General features: G+C 42.8%; 2 protein-coding genes across 6 annotated transcripts in view; both read left to right on the top strand.

Annotated features, from left to right (window-relative positions):
• The window catches only part of arfgef2 (ADP-ribosylation factor guanine nucleotide-exchange factor 2 (brefeldin A-inhibited)), a 29061-nt gene extending 26600 nt beyond the window's left edge, over positions 1-2461 (top strand). The window contains exon 39 of the mRNA XM_044211645.1: positions 681-2461. Within this exon, the coding sequence (XP_044067580.1) occupies positions 681-845 (165 nt within the window). The 3' untranslated portion in view covers positions 846-2461. The remainder of the gene's footprint in view (positions 1-680) is intronic.
• Positions 2462-2835: 374 nt separating this feature from the next.
• bcl2l1 (BCL2 like 1) overlaps positions 2836-17648 on the top strand; it is a 32216-nt gene continuing 17403 nt past the window's right edge. Inside the window, exons 1-4 of one of the 5 annotated variants that reach the window (XM_044211648.1) lie at positions 2836-3449; positions 4584-4685; positions 6691-6768; positions 7473-8213. In XM_044211648.1, the coding sequence (XP_044067583.1) occupies positions 7662-8213 (552 nt within the window). In that variant the 5' untranslated portion in view covers positions 2836-3449; positions 4584-4685; positions 6691-6768; positions 7473-7661. Of the gene's footprint in view, positions 3450-4583; positions 4875-6690; positions 6769-7472; positions 8214-17648 lie in introns of all 5 variants that reach the window. The other 4 variants (XM_044211650.1, XM_044211649.1, XM_044211651.1 and 1 more) reach the window with 4 other exon arrangements.

Raw genomic sequence — 17648 nt, 5'->3', positions numbered from 1 at the left:
TTGCGATTATCAACACTTTTGTGAGCTGTCACCTATGAATCATGCACCTTCCTTGTGTGAGTGCATGATGATTCACTGATGATTCATGGCAGTCCATGACTCTGGGTTTTTTTCCAGGGCATTTTAGGCCAAAAACTATAGCAGCTTTTAGTTAGAAAACAACCCAGCATGCAGCTTGAAGCAGTAGGAAATGTTGGCGCCATGCAGCCAGCTTTGGAAGAAAATGCCAACACCACGAAAACCACTGCATCAACAAAAATTATAACAGTATTGTTATAGTGGCTGGCATCATTCTCTTGTGCAAGGCCTGCTGTGAATTTTGGGTAAGTTGTTAAAACAAATCTTAGTGCTACAAATTGTGTTTATTTAGCTGAATGCAATTTCGTAATTCAGTGAAATTGCTCTTAAAAGCAGCAAAATGCAGCAAACACATACATCAGTGAAGACAAAAAAAATGGTCTCTCGACGCAATAATTTAACTGCTGTGAACTCTTTGGCCTCCCAGCAGCGGCCACACATCCCAGAGTAAGCGCCCTTCCTTTCTCTGTCGTGTACATTGTAAATATTTCCAAACACATTGGTTACATCTTTGGCGAATACTTGGGTTAGCAGAGATTAAATACAGTATGTCACTTGGTTAAACGGTGGTGGTGGTAATTTACATTTTCTTACTTTTCCAGTTCAAGCCCCATGCTTCCTGCTACTACCCCCACCTGTGTGAAATGATGCAGTTTGACCTGATCCCTGAGCTGCGGGCCGTCCTCAGGCGCTTCTTCCTGCGCATCGGCTCCGTCTTCCACATCGCTGCTCTCGAGGGGGCGCCTGCCCGGACTCCCACATCCTAGGGTGGGTGCAGGGTCAGGTGGAGGGACGGTGAAGAAATTGAGATGACGGCAGACAATGACAAGTAGATCACAGGTGGACGCATAAGAGACTTCTTTTGGACCGGAACATATTACAGAGGGGCTGCAGTGTCAGCAGGAAGACGACAAAGACTGTAGCTTTTCTGTCTCAGTTCAGGACTCTGCATTAAAGTGTTGAGCTTTTCTACAGCACTCATCTTGTAGAAAAGTCTCTACCCTGTCCTTCCTCCCTTCTTTCTCTCGGGGATGAACAGCACTGTGACCAGCACTCTCTGCTGACTGTAGTCATTCATCATCCCCCAGACTATCATCTCAAACTGTAATGACTAGAAAAGAACTGTAAACAAATAATTTATTGATATTATTGCAAACCTTGTACCTGATTTTGATGGATTGTTTTTCTGTTTGTTTTGTTTTTTTAATACTTAACAAAAAAAAAAAGTATATCTACGTGCTAAAAGCAAATGAACGACACCGTTGAATTAGATGAACCTTACATTTGCCCTTTGCGAACATCTCTTTTGGCCACCTGTGCCTGTTAGAAAATGATGACGCCATCAGTGTCGCCCTTATTGTGAGTTTGGTGATCTAATCAAAATATATTGTAATATCTGAACCCTCATGTATCAAAGCATCGTTTGTCACTTTAATGTTTATGTTCCCTCTTATGTCTGTTATTTGGCAGCGCGCTGTTGCCATTGTTGTTGAGACTGAAACTCTCAGCTGCAGGTGAAAACAATCTGCATCTCCTACAACACTATCAAAGATCTAATGCGGCTCTGTTTGTGAAGTCTCTGTCACACAACCGTCCTGTAATTTCTTGCCTGTCAATGAGATTTTACTTAATTTATTTTGGTCACTTGCTTTAATTTGATTTTGTTTTTTTCAGGATAATTGCTGGTTTACAATGAAAGCTTGGCTGAAAGACTGGCTACTTCCCTCTGTCATACATTCCTTTGTGTGTTGACCCAGTAAGCCTTACACTGAAGGACTTAACGTGGAGTCGGTCCTCCTGGCTTTAGAATTACAGCTGGCTCATAAAACCCTCCACTAATCCATTAATTGGCCCCATAAGGTGACACAGTGGTTGTCTATTTCCCACACTCTTTTGCACATCTGTTGCCGACAGTTTGCTCATGTATTAACACCGCCCAGTGTACCACCTTGCTCTGAATGGTTGGAGTGCCCATCAGTGTTGTCACATTCAATGGCAGAGTTCAACCACAGAACGGTTCAGGAACGGAGCGAAACCAAAACTCGCATCGACAGAGATACTGGAGTCTCTGCATCCTGGATCCTTCGTAGTTTATTCCATGCCTTTTTTTAAAAAAGAAGGATGTATGTAATTATTTAAAGTGCATTTAAATATTTTTTGAGAAGCATTCCTTCCCTCGCAAACTATGGATGTCTACTTTTCTTCCCTAAAGCTAGGGAATATATAAATATATATATATACAGTAAATGAAAAAATGCAGACTGTAAAGTTTTCAATGTAAGATACATAGAAATGAAAGTGCTATACGGTTCTATACATGATATTGTGATGTAATCTTCCAAGCATTTGGTGAAGTAATCAATAAACCTGAATTCTGATCCACTCCAGTGACTATTGATTGAGTGGTGCCGCAACTGAACAGAATGGAGGCGTCACAAATGTTTTTAGTGCTTTTCCAAGACAAAATGTGATTTGTTCAAGGGCACTAAAGCCAGTTTTACCCCTGCATGCTTGCTGATGCCAGGCACTTTGCACTCTCTTTAACCACACGTCTGCCTCACTGACCCTCATATCTGTGTTTAGAATAAGTCATTTAGTTGTTAATTTAGTTATGAGAGTTGGACGTGTGGAAGAGGAATTTCCAGTGTTTCTATATAAAAGGTGTCCACAAGGTGGCACTGGCAAACTGGTAGTCGGCGTGAAGCGCGCTAGATTTCGGGGTAACAAAGGTTACCATGGAGACCTCTCACATCCTTTGTTTTGTCAAGTAAAGTGGAAAGCTGCTAAACATCTGCTACGTGGAGCCCTGTTAAGGAAAACGCCATGTTATTAAGCCATAAACCAGTAACTACATAGGCTAACAATGAGGAATGTGACAGCCGCACTCAACTATCAACTTAAATAATTAATGTAAGGGTCGGACGCGAGGCCCCAACAAACATAAACTAGCTCACTTTTAGTTAGCACAGTTAGCGCTAACATTAGCCAGGTACCGTTTACGCTAGCTGGGACTTCCTTGCTGCTAGCCGGTCCAGAGATAACGCTGATATTGAAGCCAGGAAGTGACTTGCAAATACCACTCCTCGGTGAGGAGACTACATATTTCTCCATAATGCATTTGTTGCACACTCTCCTCGCTGGATGAAGCTGTCGTCTAACTGGCTGGACTGAACAGCACAGTCGGGCTGGCATGGTGAAGTTACGTAGAAAACGTAGCTGTGGGCGGATCTGTGGTAACCAGTTAGCTGACTGGCTGGGTGTTCTCCATCGGCGTTAGCCAGACAGGCTAGCTATGACGGATTGGAGTATTCCTGCCGGGGTCTGGATTGTGAGCCACCACCAGACATGATTTTATGGAGACCACCCTACAAGTAAGAGTTTCTGGCAAGTCTACGAATGTAAATCTAATGACTGTGTTTGTTGTGTTGGCGAAATGATTAAGTTAGAGAAAGAACTGTAGAGGGGGTGGATTGTCCTCTCTGAATCCAGGGAAGGAGGTCGACAGATCTGGAAGAATGCGTTACCATCGTTTTGTTTCCTGCCAGCGTTTTCCGTCAATTGTCATTCTGTTTGATGCAAAGTATACTCGCAAACTGCACGGAATGATTTTGCCACTGTAAATACACCTTTCTAGGTGTACAGTCTTGCGAATGTGCGACTACACCAGGACTCAGTGTAGTGACAGCCATCTTCAGAAGCTGCCTACAGTAACGTTAGCATAGGCGGAACTGCGTCTGTCAAATGCTTTGCTTAAGAATTAGTTTTGTAATAATTGCTAGCGTGGTGAAGTCTATTTAGAGCCGGAGCACAGGGTGGTGTCGCAAAGTGGCGTTTTTATGCGTTGTGTTTATAGGTCTCAGCCCAGCTTTTATGACAGGAGAATGGAATGGCTTGTGCTGCCTTCAGGAGCTCCCACTGAGCCCGTTCATCCGCTGGTAAATTCAATTTGCGAAGTGTGCTTTTGATTGGAAATACCACAATGTCTGTTGAATAAAGCTATAAGGCACGGGGGACATTTGAACTGCAGCGACAGGCTGGAAGTGAGAAGTACGTCAGCCGTGTCATTTATGTTTGCCTAACGTGATAAACAAAATAAGCTTTGTGACAGATACAGTGTGAACAAAGAGTGACACATCCCGCGCTAGTTATGCACACAGAATCGAGAAATTAAATATGATTGTTTACATCGGTTTCTGTAACTGTTCTTCACACTGTTTTTTTATGGTTGTAGCGTAGGCCAGGAAACACTATGACTTCAGGTCTCAGGTTATATTACTAGATGGAGTTGTATCATGTGTGTAGTCCTGCGTTTAAAGGCCAGTATAAACGGGGAGTCTCGAATGATCGTGAGCCAAATATTCAGACATCTTTGAAGGCGTCGTGTTACGTAATAGAGGAGGGCTGGGCATGCAAAGAGTGGAGGGCGGGGGGCGGTAGGAGGATACGTGCAAGCATACACACTCCCGTACACAAAGTGGCTGTTTTACATTCTTGGATTTTGACAGCTTTTCTACAGACAGAGCGACAGACAGATTCGGGACTTTGTGACAGAGGGAAACGGTGAACGAACCGAGGATAACTCCATGTGATTGTATTCAGCACTGCTGGTAAGACGCTAATGTTAGTCTTCATATCTTATGTGGTCTTCATATCAGAGAGGGCGATCAAAGTGGAAATGTGAATTAATGTTTAATCTGGAGATTTACCTCGACAACACACATGGGACTCACACAGCCAGCACATGCAGCCTACAAGAGGCAGCACAGCGTCGCTAACGTACCCTGGTTGGTTTGTCTGTGAGTTACAGTCCAGATTCCAGCGCAATAAAAATTCACACACCTTTCTGTTTGCTTTATTTGAGTTTATATTTAAGCGATTGGCATTACAAATGTTGCGTTCAGGTGCTACATTTCGACGCGACTCGTTGTTATTCCTGTAGGAGCTGTGTGGTGTTTACATCAGTGCTGGGCTATTAAAACCCGAGCCACGTGTTGGTAGCTTGGGACCATGTGGCCATTGTAAACACTGCTGCCTTGTGGGTCTTTATCTCCTCTTAACAGGCTGTTTCTGTTTCTTTGACTAGGGATTATGGCCAAAATAGTATGCTGAAAGTATGTTTAGTAAAAAGTTTTTGGGTTTGCTGGAACTAAAGCACTTTGCTTGTTTGGTCAGGGACCAGTTGAGACTGGATCTGGCTTCCATTGTGCTCTGGAAGAGGAGTTATGTATTATGTAATGTCACCAGCACTATTTGCATGGAGCTCCCCTTCCATCCACCCCACCCGCTAATTATTAGGTCCAACCACTTATCATCTTAAATGTCAATTTTGTTATGGAAAAGGTCAGGTTCCCTCATGATAACCAGCAGACAGTTTGAGATCATCAGAAACTCAAGTTCTTCCCACATCATTTTGCATACCCCAGTTAATGCGGTATGCAAAATTATGAGAGAGATTTATGAGTGACAGCAGAAGATGAGGGAAAGGCTCTGTCAGACAGCTGCTCTCTCAGATTATCTTTTGTCCCAGGGATGGAGGCCCACTTACACTCAATTTACTGCCTGTAGCTTATTGACATCAATCTTTAATGAAGTACATTTTTACTATACATCATAGTAATAATATTAAGCTGGTGTGAAAATATGTTTTGAAAGAAAAATGGTTGTTTCCCTTATAATGATCATTAACTGAAGGTAACATTAGTGCACCAACTATTTATTAATCAATATATCACTGGGCTCAACACCAGAATAGTTTGGGCAGTGTCAGAAGGCAGAAGGGAGAATTGTGTTGACAGACACAAATTGCATATAACTACTAATTAATAAGTACATGCTTTTTTTAAAAAAAAAAATTCTCTTTCTGTTTCCAGGGCTACTTTTTAAATCTATGAAATAGGGCTGCAACTAACTCTTTTTTTTCTTAATTGATTAATCTACAGATTATTTTCTCTATTAATAGTTTTGTCAAAAAATGTCAGGAAATGGTGAAAAATCATAGTCATAATTTTCCACACCCCCAAAGAGAGATATTCTTATTGCTTTTGACCAACAAAGGTTCAAAACCCAAAGATATTTAGTTTACTATCATATATGGCAAAGAAAAGCATCAGATCCTCACAGTTCAGAAGCTGGAACCAGACAATGTTTGTCATTTCTGCTTGAAAAATGACTGACAACATGAATAAATTGTCAAAATAGCTGCTGATTTTAATTTTAGATATATTTATATATAGTGCATTTCCTCTAAAAGACTTAGTTAATGTTATTCTAAGAATTGATTTTCAACAGCTTGTCAGTAGCCAGTTCAGATTGACTCATCAGGTTGATCTCAACAAAGCTTTACACTGTAGTAAAGTCAGTGTGACACTGGCCTTTATGTGAATATTCAATTTCAATTAAATTTTATTTATATAGCGCCAATTCATAACAGAAGTTATCTCATTGCATATCAGATACCCGCCAGTCAGTTCGGTCAACCTCCGGTACAATGGAAGTTCCTTCCTGATCAAAGCTACATTAGAACAGCCTGAGAAAATGACAATGTTCTTTGTTGTGTTTTTTGGAAATTAATTCTTCATGTAAAGGTAATTACTTAACCCATTTACTAAACAGGTGCTGTGTTTCGAAAGAGGTTTCAGATGCCTTTCCACCCTGGCAAGAAAAACACTCATCACTTGCCATTTTTGACAGGTAATGGATAAAGTTACAATGAACAAATATTAGCTTCACTACCAAAATGTCAAATTGCCCTTCAGTAACCAATATCAGCTGCATCAGAACAGTGCATGTGAGCCACGCATTCATTACATATTATATAGATATAGATATTAAGCTTTATTTTACCATAATAACTCTTGTGTTTTTCAGCAGCTACATACTTTATTATGCTTTTATGTTTCAACAGGAGTAGTATAAAAAGGATTGTATTCACATTAGCAATAGGGGAGTTCTAATTTCCATGATTACTTTACATTCACACACAAACTGTGTTTAACAAAGGTACCAAACATTTTTTCAACCTGCATTTGACTGTCACTGATTAGGAGATAGTGACTGCCTGAGTGGACCTTCAAGCCAGACTGTCCCTCTGATCTCTCCTCACCTAAACCTCACCTTCCTCACACCACCCCTCTCTCTCTCTCTCTCTCTCTCTCTCTCTCTCTCTCTCTCTCACACACATTCGCTCTGCTATTGTCTCATTAATATCATTGCCATCTGCTCCATATGTAACAGCCCAATTAGAGAGATGCCCTTTGACCCTACCTGTCCAAATTTAATTTGAAAGTCTACAGCCATCCCCGCACACTCCTCTTTCCTCAGACACACACACACACATACATACATAATCACATAGGCTATCCAGACTTTGACCTTTCATTGTTGTCTCTCTACAGGGCCTGAGCTGATTTGTCAGCCTTGTGTAGGTTTGGTTTTCACCCCCCAAGTGTCCTCTGGATATCAGCTGACCATGGTGATCTGAACAGAGGAAACGCAGTGTGTGTTCACTCTAACACAGCAAGGCTCGATCAAGAGAAGAGCAGAGACGGACCGGAGCAAAGAGAAAAAGCATATTTAAACACAAAATGTCTCAAAACAGAGAATTGGTGGTTTTCTACATAAACTATAAACTCTCCCAGAAAAATTATCCTCTCAACCACATGGTACTAGAGCCTCCAAACAGGACTGATGGGGGGGAGGCAGGGTTGGGTGACGAACAGCGGGTAGCGACGCACACCAACGGGACTTTTAACCGCAGGAGTCCCGGGACCCCCCCAGCGTCCCCGCTGCGGCAGGAACGGTTGCCATCAACGACGAACCTGGACGCGGTGAAAGAGGCCCTCCGGGACTCAGCCAACGAGTTTGAGCTGCGATACGCCCGCGCCTTCAGCGATCTGCACAACCAGCTGCACATCACACCGGCCACGGCCTACCAAAGCTTCGAGAACGTGATGGATGAGGTGTTCCGGGACGGAGTAAACTGGGGCCGCATCGTAGGGCTTTTTGCTTTCGGCGGGGCGCTCTGTGTCGAGTGCGTGGAGAAGGAGATGAGTCCGCTGGTGAGCAGGATCATAGAGTGGATGACGGTCTACCTGGACAACCACATTCAGCACTGGATCCAGAGCCAAGGAGGATGGGTGAGTCTCTCTCACACACACACAAACATACAGAGAGAAAAGTGTGTTTAAGTGCTTGCAATATGATGCTGTTTGATTGTATAGCCCCTTTCATACCCTTCAACATTACTGGGTTCAATTATATGGGTAAGGTAAGTTGATGTCACCTGTATGGAAAGTTTCCATGTTGACACTTTTTCTACACACCACAGCTGGCAGCATCACTGGAGAACAGCGGTCAGTTGGAAAATAACGATAAATCCTGTCCTTATTTTGGTATGTGTTGTGTTATCTATCGTAGAAAAGGTTTCAGTCGTAGTCATCTGGACACTGTTTTCAGAATCAAGACGTTTCGGCTCCCATCCGGAAGTCATTCTCAATTGTGAAAAAATGGGACGGGAACTAGAAATTTAAGCTACTCTGTGTGTATGTGTTGTGTTGGTATGTTGTATGCATCATGTGCCTGTTGGTCAGCTGTGTTTCTATCTGAGCAGTGACTATCTGCCTGGCCTGACCTCCAGTATCATTGGTAGTGAGTTGTATTTCACTGGGGGAAAGAAAATCCAGAGCATAGTTTTTATTCCATCATACATGTTGTGACTTGTCTTATGCAGATAGCCCAGATAAGCCGACATGCTAACATTTCAACTGTATCAGCCTATTGTGACATGGCGGGGGGGTTTGGCTCTGCAGTCAGCGGAGGAGAGAAGACTTCAGATCAGATATAATAGAGAAGACCTAGATAACAGGCAGCACACACGATATAAAAAAAAAAACGTCTGTGCTTAAAAACAGTAAAAACAGAATGTTTGTGTGGTCAGCAGCTGGTTCAGCTGTTCTCTAATTGATCAGCAGCATGGAGCTCAATGAGCTGAATCGAAGTGGGAGCTTAACAGGCTACATCAGGGCTTTGTAGCTCTCTGCAGCTTGCCTGCCTGGGGATCGAAGTTCCCTCATCGCAGGGTGGGATGAAGTCCAGGGCTTTTACAGATAGCCCTTTGTTTTACTCTGGTCAGTTGATTGGCTCTGTTTTTTTTCTTCTTCCACTATCTGTCCATGTTTTCTCCCCTGCCCTGCTCTGTCCTCTCTTCTGTTATGTTCTTCACCAAGGCAGCTGCATGCAGATGAAAGCTCTGTTTTTTTTTGTTTTTTTTTTTCTGGGGTTAGCTGGAAAGTGGGCCGTCCTGGCACTGACAATCCCAGTGTGTGTTTGTGTGTGTGCACGTGCACTCGTGAACACTTCCAGGACAGTTAAGGTCATCCCTTTTCCTTTGTGCTGGCCATTTGATGGTATGAAGGAGAGCGGGGGCGAGGGGAGGGGCTGTTTATATTTGCCCCAGCACTGTATAATGCCAGGTCAAAGGTCGATCCTATGGAAACTGACATCCCAGTAGCTTAACAGCGTACCTAGAAGAAAATCCCATTGGACAGACAGTGCTGTTGTTTGCACTGCAGACCTAGAATTTATTTATTTATTTCAGTGTTGGACTGAAACCTGGAGATAACACAGAGGAGAGGGGGATAGCGGGGATGAGGTTATGGAAACAGGTGACAGGTGACATATGATATGTGATAGTAAAGGCTAAAGCTTTGCAACAGACTGATGTTAGTTGTTCCTTTTGTTGAAGGGCTGCTGCAGCATCCTCCTTACCAGCTCCTGGAGGTTTGGTCTCATATATACCCCACCGTCCACCACTTTGGTCCAGACTGAAATATCTAGCTCCCGAATGGATTGCCATATAATTTTGTACAGACGTTCACAGTCCCCAGAGGATGAATCCTAATGACTTTGGTAATCCCCTGACTTTTCCTCTAATGCCACCATTAGGTTGACATTTTTGGTTCAGAGTGAAATGTCTCGACAACTATTGGATGGTTTGCCATAAAATTTTGTCCACACATTCATATCCCCTTCAGGATGAATTGTAATAACTTTGGTGATCCTCCAACTTTTCGTCTAGCGCCACCATGGTCTCAAAATTTTAATTTGTCCAATACTTTGGTTTAAGACCAAATTCCTGCAAAGCTTTTGACATTCCCATCAGCCTTAGCTGCACTTTGTGTTTAGTGCTAATTAGCAAATGTTAGGTGAACATGGTGAATGTTATCTGCTAAACATCAGTGTGTTAGCGTTGACATTGTGGGCATGTTAGCATGTTAACGTTAGCATTTTGCTCAAAGCACTGCTGTGCCCAAGTACAGCCTCACAGAGCCACTAGCATGGCTGTAGACTTGTAGTTTTGTTGGTTCTGTGTAAGTTCCCAGGTTCCCAGGAGACCCTCTGTATAGCTAAAAGTACAGAGAGATAATGGGGAAAATAATTATTACTTAATTTAATTATTATTATATGTAGAGATACAGTAAGTTCTTGTTCACAAACTGGAGGCACATTCAGGGTGAACATTGATCACCCACGAAGAGGTTGATCTAATGGTTAATATAATTTCTCATCTTGACCACTAATAAATGTTTTTACCATCACTTACGTGAGCACATTGTCATCAACATATCTGTCATGTGTGGTTGATCTACATGATCTCATGTAGTCAAAATTATCTAGGCACCCCCACACACTCCCTCAAACACATTTATACATTCGTACCAGACAGCTTGCTTAGCAACAAGTTGGACTAACAACATCGGTTAGCATGCTGTAGCTGCTTATGGTTCGTGGCTTGCATGTCAGTGTAACCTAAACTTGGATAAGTGAATGACTTCATCTGAAAAGTTGAATGGATCAGCACGCTGAGAGCATCCACTTGTATGGTTTCACTTCTCCTCTACCGCCAGATAGCATTGTCTTTAGCACATGATGCCACTTCCTTCCCCACCAAGCTTTGCATAATTCACTTTTATACTATAGTTGATCCAGTCTCCTGGTACTGGGGAGAGAGCATTGGCTTGATATGTGTCCCATGTTAATTATTCATAAGTTGACACACTTGCCACAGGGGTTGTCCCAAGCTGCCATGGCAAACTAAAATATACAATTCAGCAGGTGGTTTACTGCTAGAGTCTTATCATTTCTTCTCATCACTCTATTGCTTTCCCCCTCTTTGTCACAATATCATTACTTTCTCTTCTTTGTGGTTTATCTGTTCAAAGCCAACCTACACTTTCCCTGAAATGAGTCTCAGAGTAAACCCACGTGAGACTCTGTTTTTCTTTCTTTCTGTCTGTCTTTCATTTCCCTCTTTCTTCCTTCCTTCCTTCCCTCCCCTGACGCCTCCTCACAGGGATGAAGCACAGAGCCGTTGGCAGATGTGGGATCCTGAGTATAGCTGTGAGGCAGGTGTGCCCTTAGTGTTAGCTGATGAAATATTAGTCTGCTCTGAGCAGCAGCAAGGTCACTTTCTCTCTCTCTCTCTCTCTCTCTCTCTCTCTCTCTCTTTTTCACTCAGTTGCTCAATCACTCTGTCATGATCTTATTGTTTGGAAGGATTGTGACAGAGAAATGAACAGTTTATTTGTAGGTGCTACTCCAACAATAGAAAATATGATGTAAATAGATGATGTAAATCAATCTCTTGAGGTAGTGTTTGCATAATTTGTGGAGGTGTTTCCCAAAAGGTGAAAATTTACAGTATTTGTGGTTGTCTAAGCTCCATAATCTGACTCTTGAGAAAAGACTCCAAAACAGCATTGCATTCACAAGCTAACACCTTATTTGGGAAGCAGTAATTTTTCCAATATTACTGCACATGAATGCACCATTCTGTCTAGAGCTGAGACAATTAGTTGATAATCAGTGAGTTGATAATTAATAGTTGTACAAAAAAATAATTGCCAACTATTTTTACAATTGATTAATTGTTCATAATGCCATTGTTCATAATGTCATTTTTCACACAGAATGCCAAACATTTTCTTGTTCCAGCTTCTCAGATGTGAAGATTTGATGCTTTTCTTTGTCATATATGATAGTAAACTCAATATCTTTGGGTTTTGGGCTGTTGGTCAAATAAAGCAAGCTATTTGAATACATCTCGTTGGACTGTGGGAAATTATAGCAGGCATTTTTCACTATTTTCTGACAATTTATGACAAAACCATTAATCGAGAAAATAATTAATGCTTCACCTTTTTTGGCTCTGTGAATTTATAATGGTAATTTTTCAATATTTTCTATCATGCCATAGACTAAAAGTAATCATTAGTTGCAGCTTTAATTCTGTTTGACCTTTAATCAGTCTGAATTTCAGGTGCTTTCTCATGTAGAGTGAGACAGTCCTTTGAACTGAGGTGACAGTTAAATATTGAAAAGCGAAAGGTGTTTTGCACTAAAGAGCAAACCTTGTTGTCATAAAAACTGATAAAGCCTCAGCCTAAATGATCCCGCTGGAGCTTATTTTGGAGCCTCCTCTGTCCAGCATGCTGAGATATTTGGTAGTAGCTTGGGATGTGAAATACGCTCAGCCAGATTCTCCCTCCACAGCCATGGAGGAGTAAAGCCATATATTGTCAGATAATAAACCTTGGCAGATAGCAGAGGTAGAGACAGTGCCGTCGACCTAATAATGCTGTTTCCAGCAGAGCAGGCGATGGCAGTGATTACTCAGTGGAGATTGAGCCGCCTCAGGGTGGGGGTACGGGCTTATTACCAATTACAGATGAATAATATCTCGACCTAACAATGTTTTTTCCCCTCTGACAGACTAATAAAGGCTAAACTCATTTACAACAACCACACTGCCACAGTCTGGGGAAGCTTGGCTGGAGCTGGATGGGGATTGGGGATTTGGGGGGGGGGCTCCCGTAGAGAAACAAGTGAAAAATAGAGACCATTATCCCAGTTGTTATGCTTTGTGCTGTCAGTGGTCTTGGTAAGGTCAAGGAAAAGTTAACTACAAGAAAAATGTCCTCGAGCAGTGAAAGTCTGTCTATATTTCTTAGTTTTCTTAGCCTATTTTTTTTATCACCTCTGCCACTTATGGCTGTATACATTACATATTGTTATGCCATGTTCAGCACTAGCACTGATAAGTCTGGTGATGTTATATATTTTTGTTATTGTCAACAATTCCCATGAAATGCAAACACTAATTAACTGATCCTACTAACAAGTATTGTGTGTATCAAAGCCTGATATATCTTCTTCCTCTGTGCCATAGAGCTCCATTGTTGTCCAAAAACTTAAAAACACATCAATGAGCCACACTGTTGCACTGGGTGACATGTTCCTTCTTTACCATGAACATTCGCACTTTAGTTTATTTTGACTCAATCCCACATACACCGTCCTGCTGCCCCAAATACTCACTAGAGTACCAAATGTGGATTAATCCGCTGCTGAAAATAGTCCCTGACAAATGCACTATTTCCTCCTGTTTAAGTGACGTTTACTAGAAACTACAGTGCCCAGCTGTTTTAGGAAATCACTGAGTCTTTTTGAATAGTAAAACTATATATTCATGACCAAAAGATTTACATCTTCAGTAGGAACCAATGGGCTTTGGGCTGAGAGCCATAGACAGGGTAGGGAAGTTGGGAAATATTGAGAGATGGACTAACACATAGTTTGTTTTGGCCTTGTCATGGGACTTGTTGACAATAACAAAGATATGCAATATTGTAACATAAACCATATGTTTATCTGTATGTGTGATTATGATTGTATGCAGGCTAGCTGGACTGTAAAGTGAGTTAGACACTGATGGCTGTAATTTAAGGCCTATGGAGGGTAAGTCCATTGACTTGTTTTGACAAGGAAAACACCTGAGCTTCCTTTGTGCCATTCTCCTTAGCAGACTCTGTCTCTCTCTCTCTCTCTCTCTCTCTCTGTGTAATTAACATGCACATAGGATAGGCAGTTAGCTCCACAGAGTCGTCTGTCAGAGTACGCTACCAGAGAAGAGCAGGAAATCTCTCCTTTGGGACCTATCCAGCCCGCCTCCCTCTCTCTCGCTCTCTCCCTCTCACACCCCCCTGCACCCCGCCCTTCATCATCTATACGTCTCTCCCTCTGTTTCTCTGCCATGTCCTCTATGCGCACGCCTACCAATGCCACCACTTGATTTTTGTCCCTTATTTTTCAATCTGTACCTCCCTTCCTCCTCCCCACTCCTCCACTATTCATCATTTTTGAGCTCTTTTATTTCACCTCTTGTCTGCCCTTCCTCCCTTTCCTTCTTCCATTTCATCCCTTTCCTGCCATCTCTACATCCATCTATGTCTTGTCTACCTTACAGACTATAGCGGTTAAACATGTTATCGAGCAGACATGCTACCACATGCCTCGTCAATCTCGCTGTTAACCCCGTGCACCCATGTTCCAGTGCTTTTTCCCATGTTTGTGAGTTTGTTTATCAAACACACAGAGATTGCCCGTAACATCGTCATCAGCGTTATCGATTCCCTCTGACTTGATCCCTGCTCAGTACCCCCACACCTCCACCCCCACATGTGCATCTGCCACCGTGTCTTCATCTTTCCCTTCATCCTTCTTTTACTCCCTCCTTGTCTCCCTCCATCCCATCCTCCTCCTCCTAATGGCTCGCGTGTTGCTAATTAGGAGAGATGTTTTTTTGTTTTGTTTTTTGCAGCTTTCTGGGTTTTGTTTTAAGGACAGTGTTTTGCTCATCAAGCAAAGTTTCCATGAACTGATTGTTTGTTCGTTTGTAATAACAAATACACCGCGTGGTGCAGGTTATTGTTGTCTCATACATTTGAGCATTTTATTGTATGGTAGCGTGCTGCAGAGGGGAGGGGACGGCGCCAAGTCAGACTGGTCATGTGACTACCTCAAACAAAGGACCTGTGGCCACATACACACACACACAGGAATGTGCTTTACTGGCTTTTTGGTTGTGCCCACAGGTGTGTCGTTGCTTTGCAGACAAAGCCACCGCTGAAAAGACGCCCTGATCGAAAAGCGACTTTGTCGTTGTCTCATTATTTAACTTGTAACACATATAGAATCCACACACACAGACAATGCACCCGCAAACCCTTTTTGCATGGGATCAATGGCGGGCACTTTTGTTTGAGCACTGTCAATATATACGCCTCTGTGTGGTGGGCGGCTCTATGCAGATTGATCTCTAAATGTTTTGAATGTAGCTGCTCGGCCATGGATGTCTTGCTATTGTCTTCGTATGCATGTGTTTAGGCTCACGCATTAGTTTTTCATGATCTGTGAGATCGACGTGCGTGTGTGTGTTTGTATTCAGTGGTGTGTGTCAGAGTCACAGCTTGAAAATGGCAGCCAACAGATTGTATGATTCAGTTGCCTCCAGCTCCATGACAAGAACATCAGGGACATGTCACCTGTTTTTAGGCGTGTGTGAAAATGTGTGTCCTATGTGTTTGTATAGACACTCTTGTTTGCCTTTAAGGAGAGGTACGTGGCCAAACCATTCTGGTGTTGATGTAGGAGGCGGCTACATACTCACATTTGAGGGAAACCGGGCTGTACCATTCCTGCAGGATCATCCAGCCTTTTGCTCTATTTTTAGATGTGACAAACTGGTGCCAGGGACATTAGAACCAGGGTGACACACAAATGCACACATGTGTGTGGATAGATTAGAGTGAAAATGTATCACTTTACAGTTTTTCTTTATTAATTATCACAATATTTTGATGCATTGAGTTATTTTAGCTCATGAAAGAAGCAACCTGTGACCAGTCTCACACTCTGAAATCACACTGAATTGATAACCACTTGTCTGATCAGTTCTACATAAGTCTTTGCTAGAACAGGCCTTTAGACAACAACTCCCCCTGTGTGTGTGTGTGTGTGTGTGTGTGTGTGTGTGTGTGTGTGTGTGTGTGTGTGTGTGTTTACAGATTCTGTCAGTTGGTCATGTGAAAGACAAGACCTGAAACCACACACACAGAGGGAAACACACAACAGTGGGACATCAGTACAGTCTCTAATGACTACATTTGCTGCATTCAGACTGCATCAGAATCTCTCTCTTCTGTCTCTCATTTAGAAACACCCACTGGTGTCACAGCAGCGAGACGTCCGTATGTTCCATATCCAGACTGTTTATGTATACAGGACCGATATCCAGCTGTGTAATAGTGTCTATACTGCACCATTATGTGCCGCCCCCCGTGGAAGTGTCTGGCAACGTGTGGCTGAAGACAGGGAATGAAGAAGACGGGGGCAGAGAGAGGCAGATGCAGATGGCGAGGAAGGCAAACCGAGAGGAAGACGAGGCTAGTGACTCAGCTAGATGAGGATGCAGTATGTAGGTTAAGAGGTTACACTGCATGTATGGTGCGGTTTGTGTGTGGTGTACATTTCTATATATGCAGCTTACATGTTGTATGAACAGTACAGCTGGAGCAGAGTGCAGACACTGCATTTGGTTGCGTACGTGCTGCTCCACTTCTCCAAGGCTTAGTGGTGAAATCAGGTCACAAGCAAGTCTATCCCCCCTCCTTCCATCTTCCTCTCCATTCTCCCCTCTCCTGTCTGCTTGCCCCCTCATTTTTCACCTCTCTGCTCCAGCCCACATCCCTACCCTTTTCCCCTGCGACAGATTCATTTTTATTTTTTCCATCTTCTGTCTTCGTGCAGTCGAGTGCAAAGCCTAAGCATCTGCCTACATCCCTCTCCTCTCTGATTGCATTTCATCCCTCTCTTTCTCTCTCTATGCTCATATCTGTGATCAGATTATGAGGCATATCATGGGATTAGTGAGTCTCATGGCATGTATTAAAGTGGGAGAGCTGAGGGATGGATAGAGAGGGTTGATGAGTATTTCATGGTAATGCTGCACCCAATCTCGTATAACACAACGACTAAATGATGATAAAGAGCATCAAGGCCATCATCGTTATATTCATCACGGGTTTGTTTGAATGGCCAAGGGGGCAAACCAATAAAGACAAATGTTATCTTCAGTGGCTCTGCAATAAGAGAGAGGAGATAATAGAAAGAGCGAACAAAAACGGACTTGTGCAGGGACTATAGATATTCATCTGTGCTAAAGTGATTCTGAGGAATCAGTTTCTTTCATGTTATCGAACTTTATGAAAATGTACAGTAAGAGATGGGAAGTGTAGTTTCAAGCAAAGTCAGTGAGCCTCATTGCTGCCACTTGCTCCTCTCTCCACATACTTTTCTCCTCATGGGTTTCCCCCTTTTCAGTTTCCAGTCATTTTTGTCAGCCTTTCCCCCCCCCTGCAGCCTGTTTCACCCTTGTTCTTTTGTTCTAGTTTCTTCTCCTTTTTCTTTTTTCTTTTGCCTCACTCCCTGCTTGTCAATGTGGCTTTCATTCTGTCTCAGTCTCACTTGTTTCCTCTCTTCATTTCTGTTTCTCTGGCTTCCAGACAGATGGCGGGTCTCTGGGTCATGGTGAGGTGTCTGGGTGGGCCTACAGGGTGGAGGGTTATACTGCGGAAGACATCCATTCAGAGAGAATCCGTCTTCTGTGCTTTAGCTACCTCTCTCTGTTCTCCTTTTCTGTCTTTACACTTTCCGAAGTGCTCTCTCTGCCAGAC

This window comes from Siniperca chuatsi, linkage group LG10 (assembly GCF_020085105.1).
Source record: "Siniperca chuatsi isolate FFG_IHB_CAS linkage group LG10, ASM2008510v1, whole genome shotgun sequence".
Lineage (NCBI taxonomy): Eukaryota > Metazoa > Chordata > Actinopteri > Centrarchiformes > Sinipercidae > Siniperca > Siniperca chuatsi.
The sequence above is the reverse complement of the archived record's forward strand: the minus strand, read 5'-3'. Positions and strand labels throughout refer to the sequence as shown.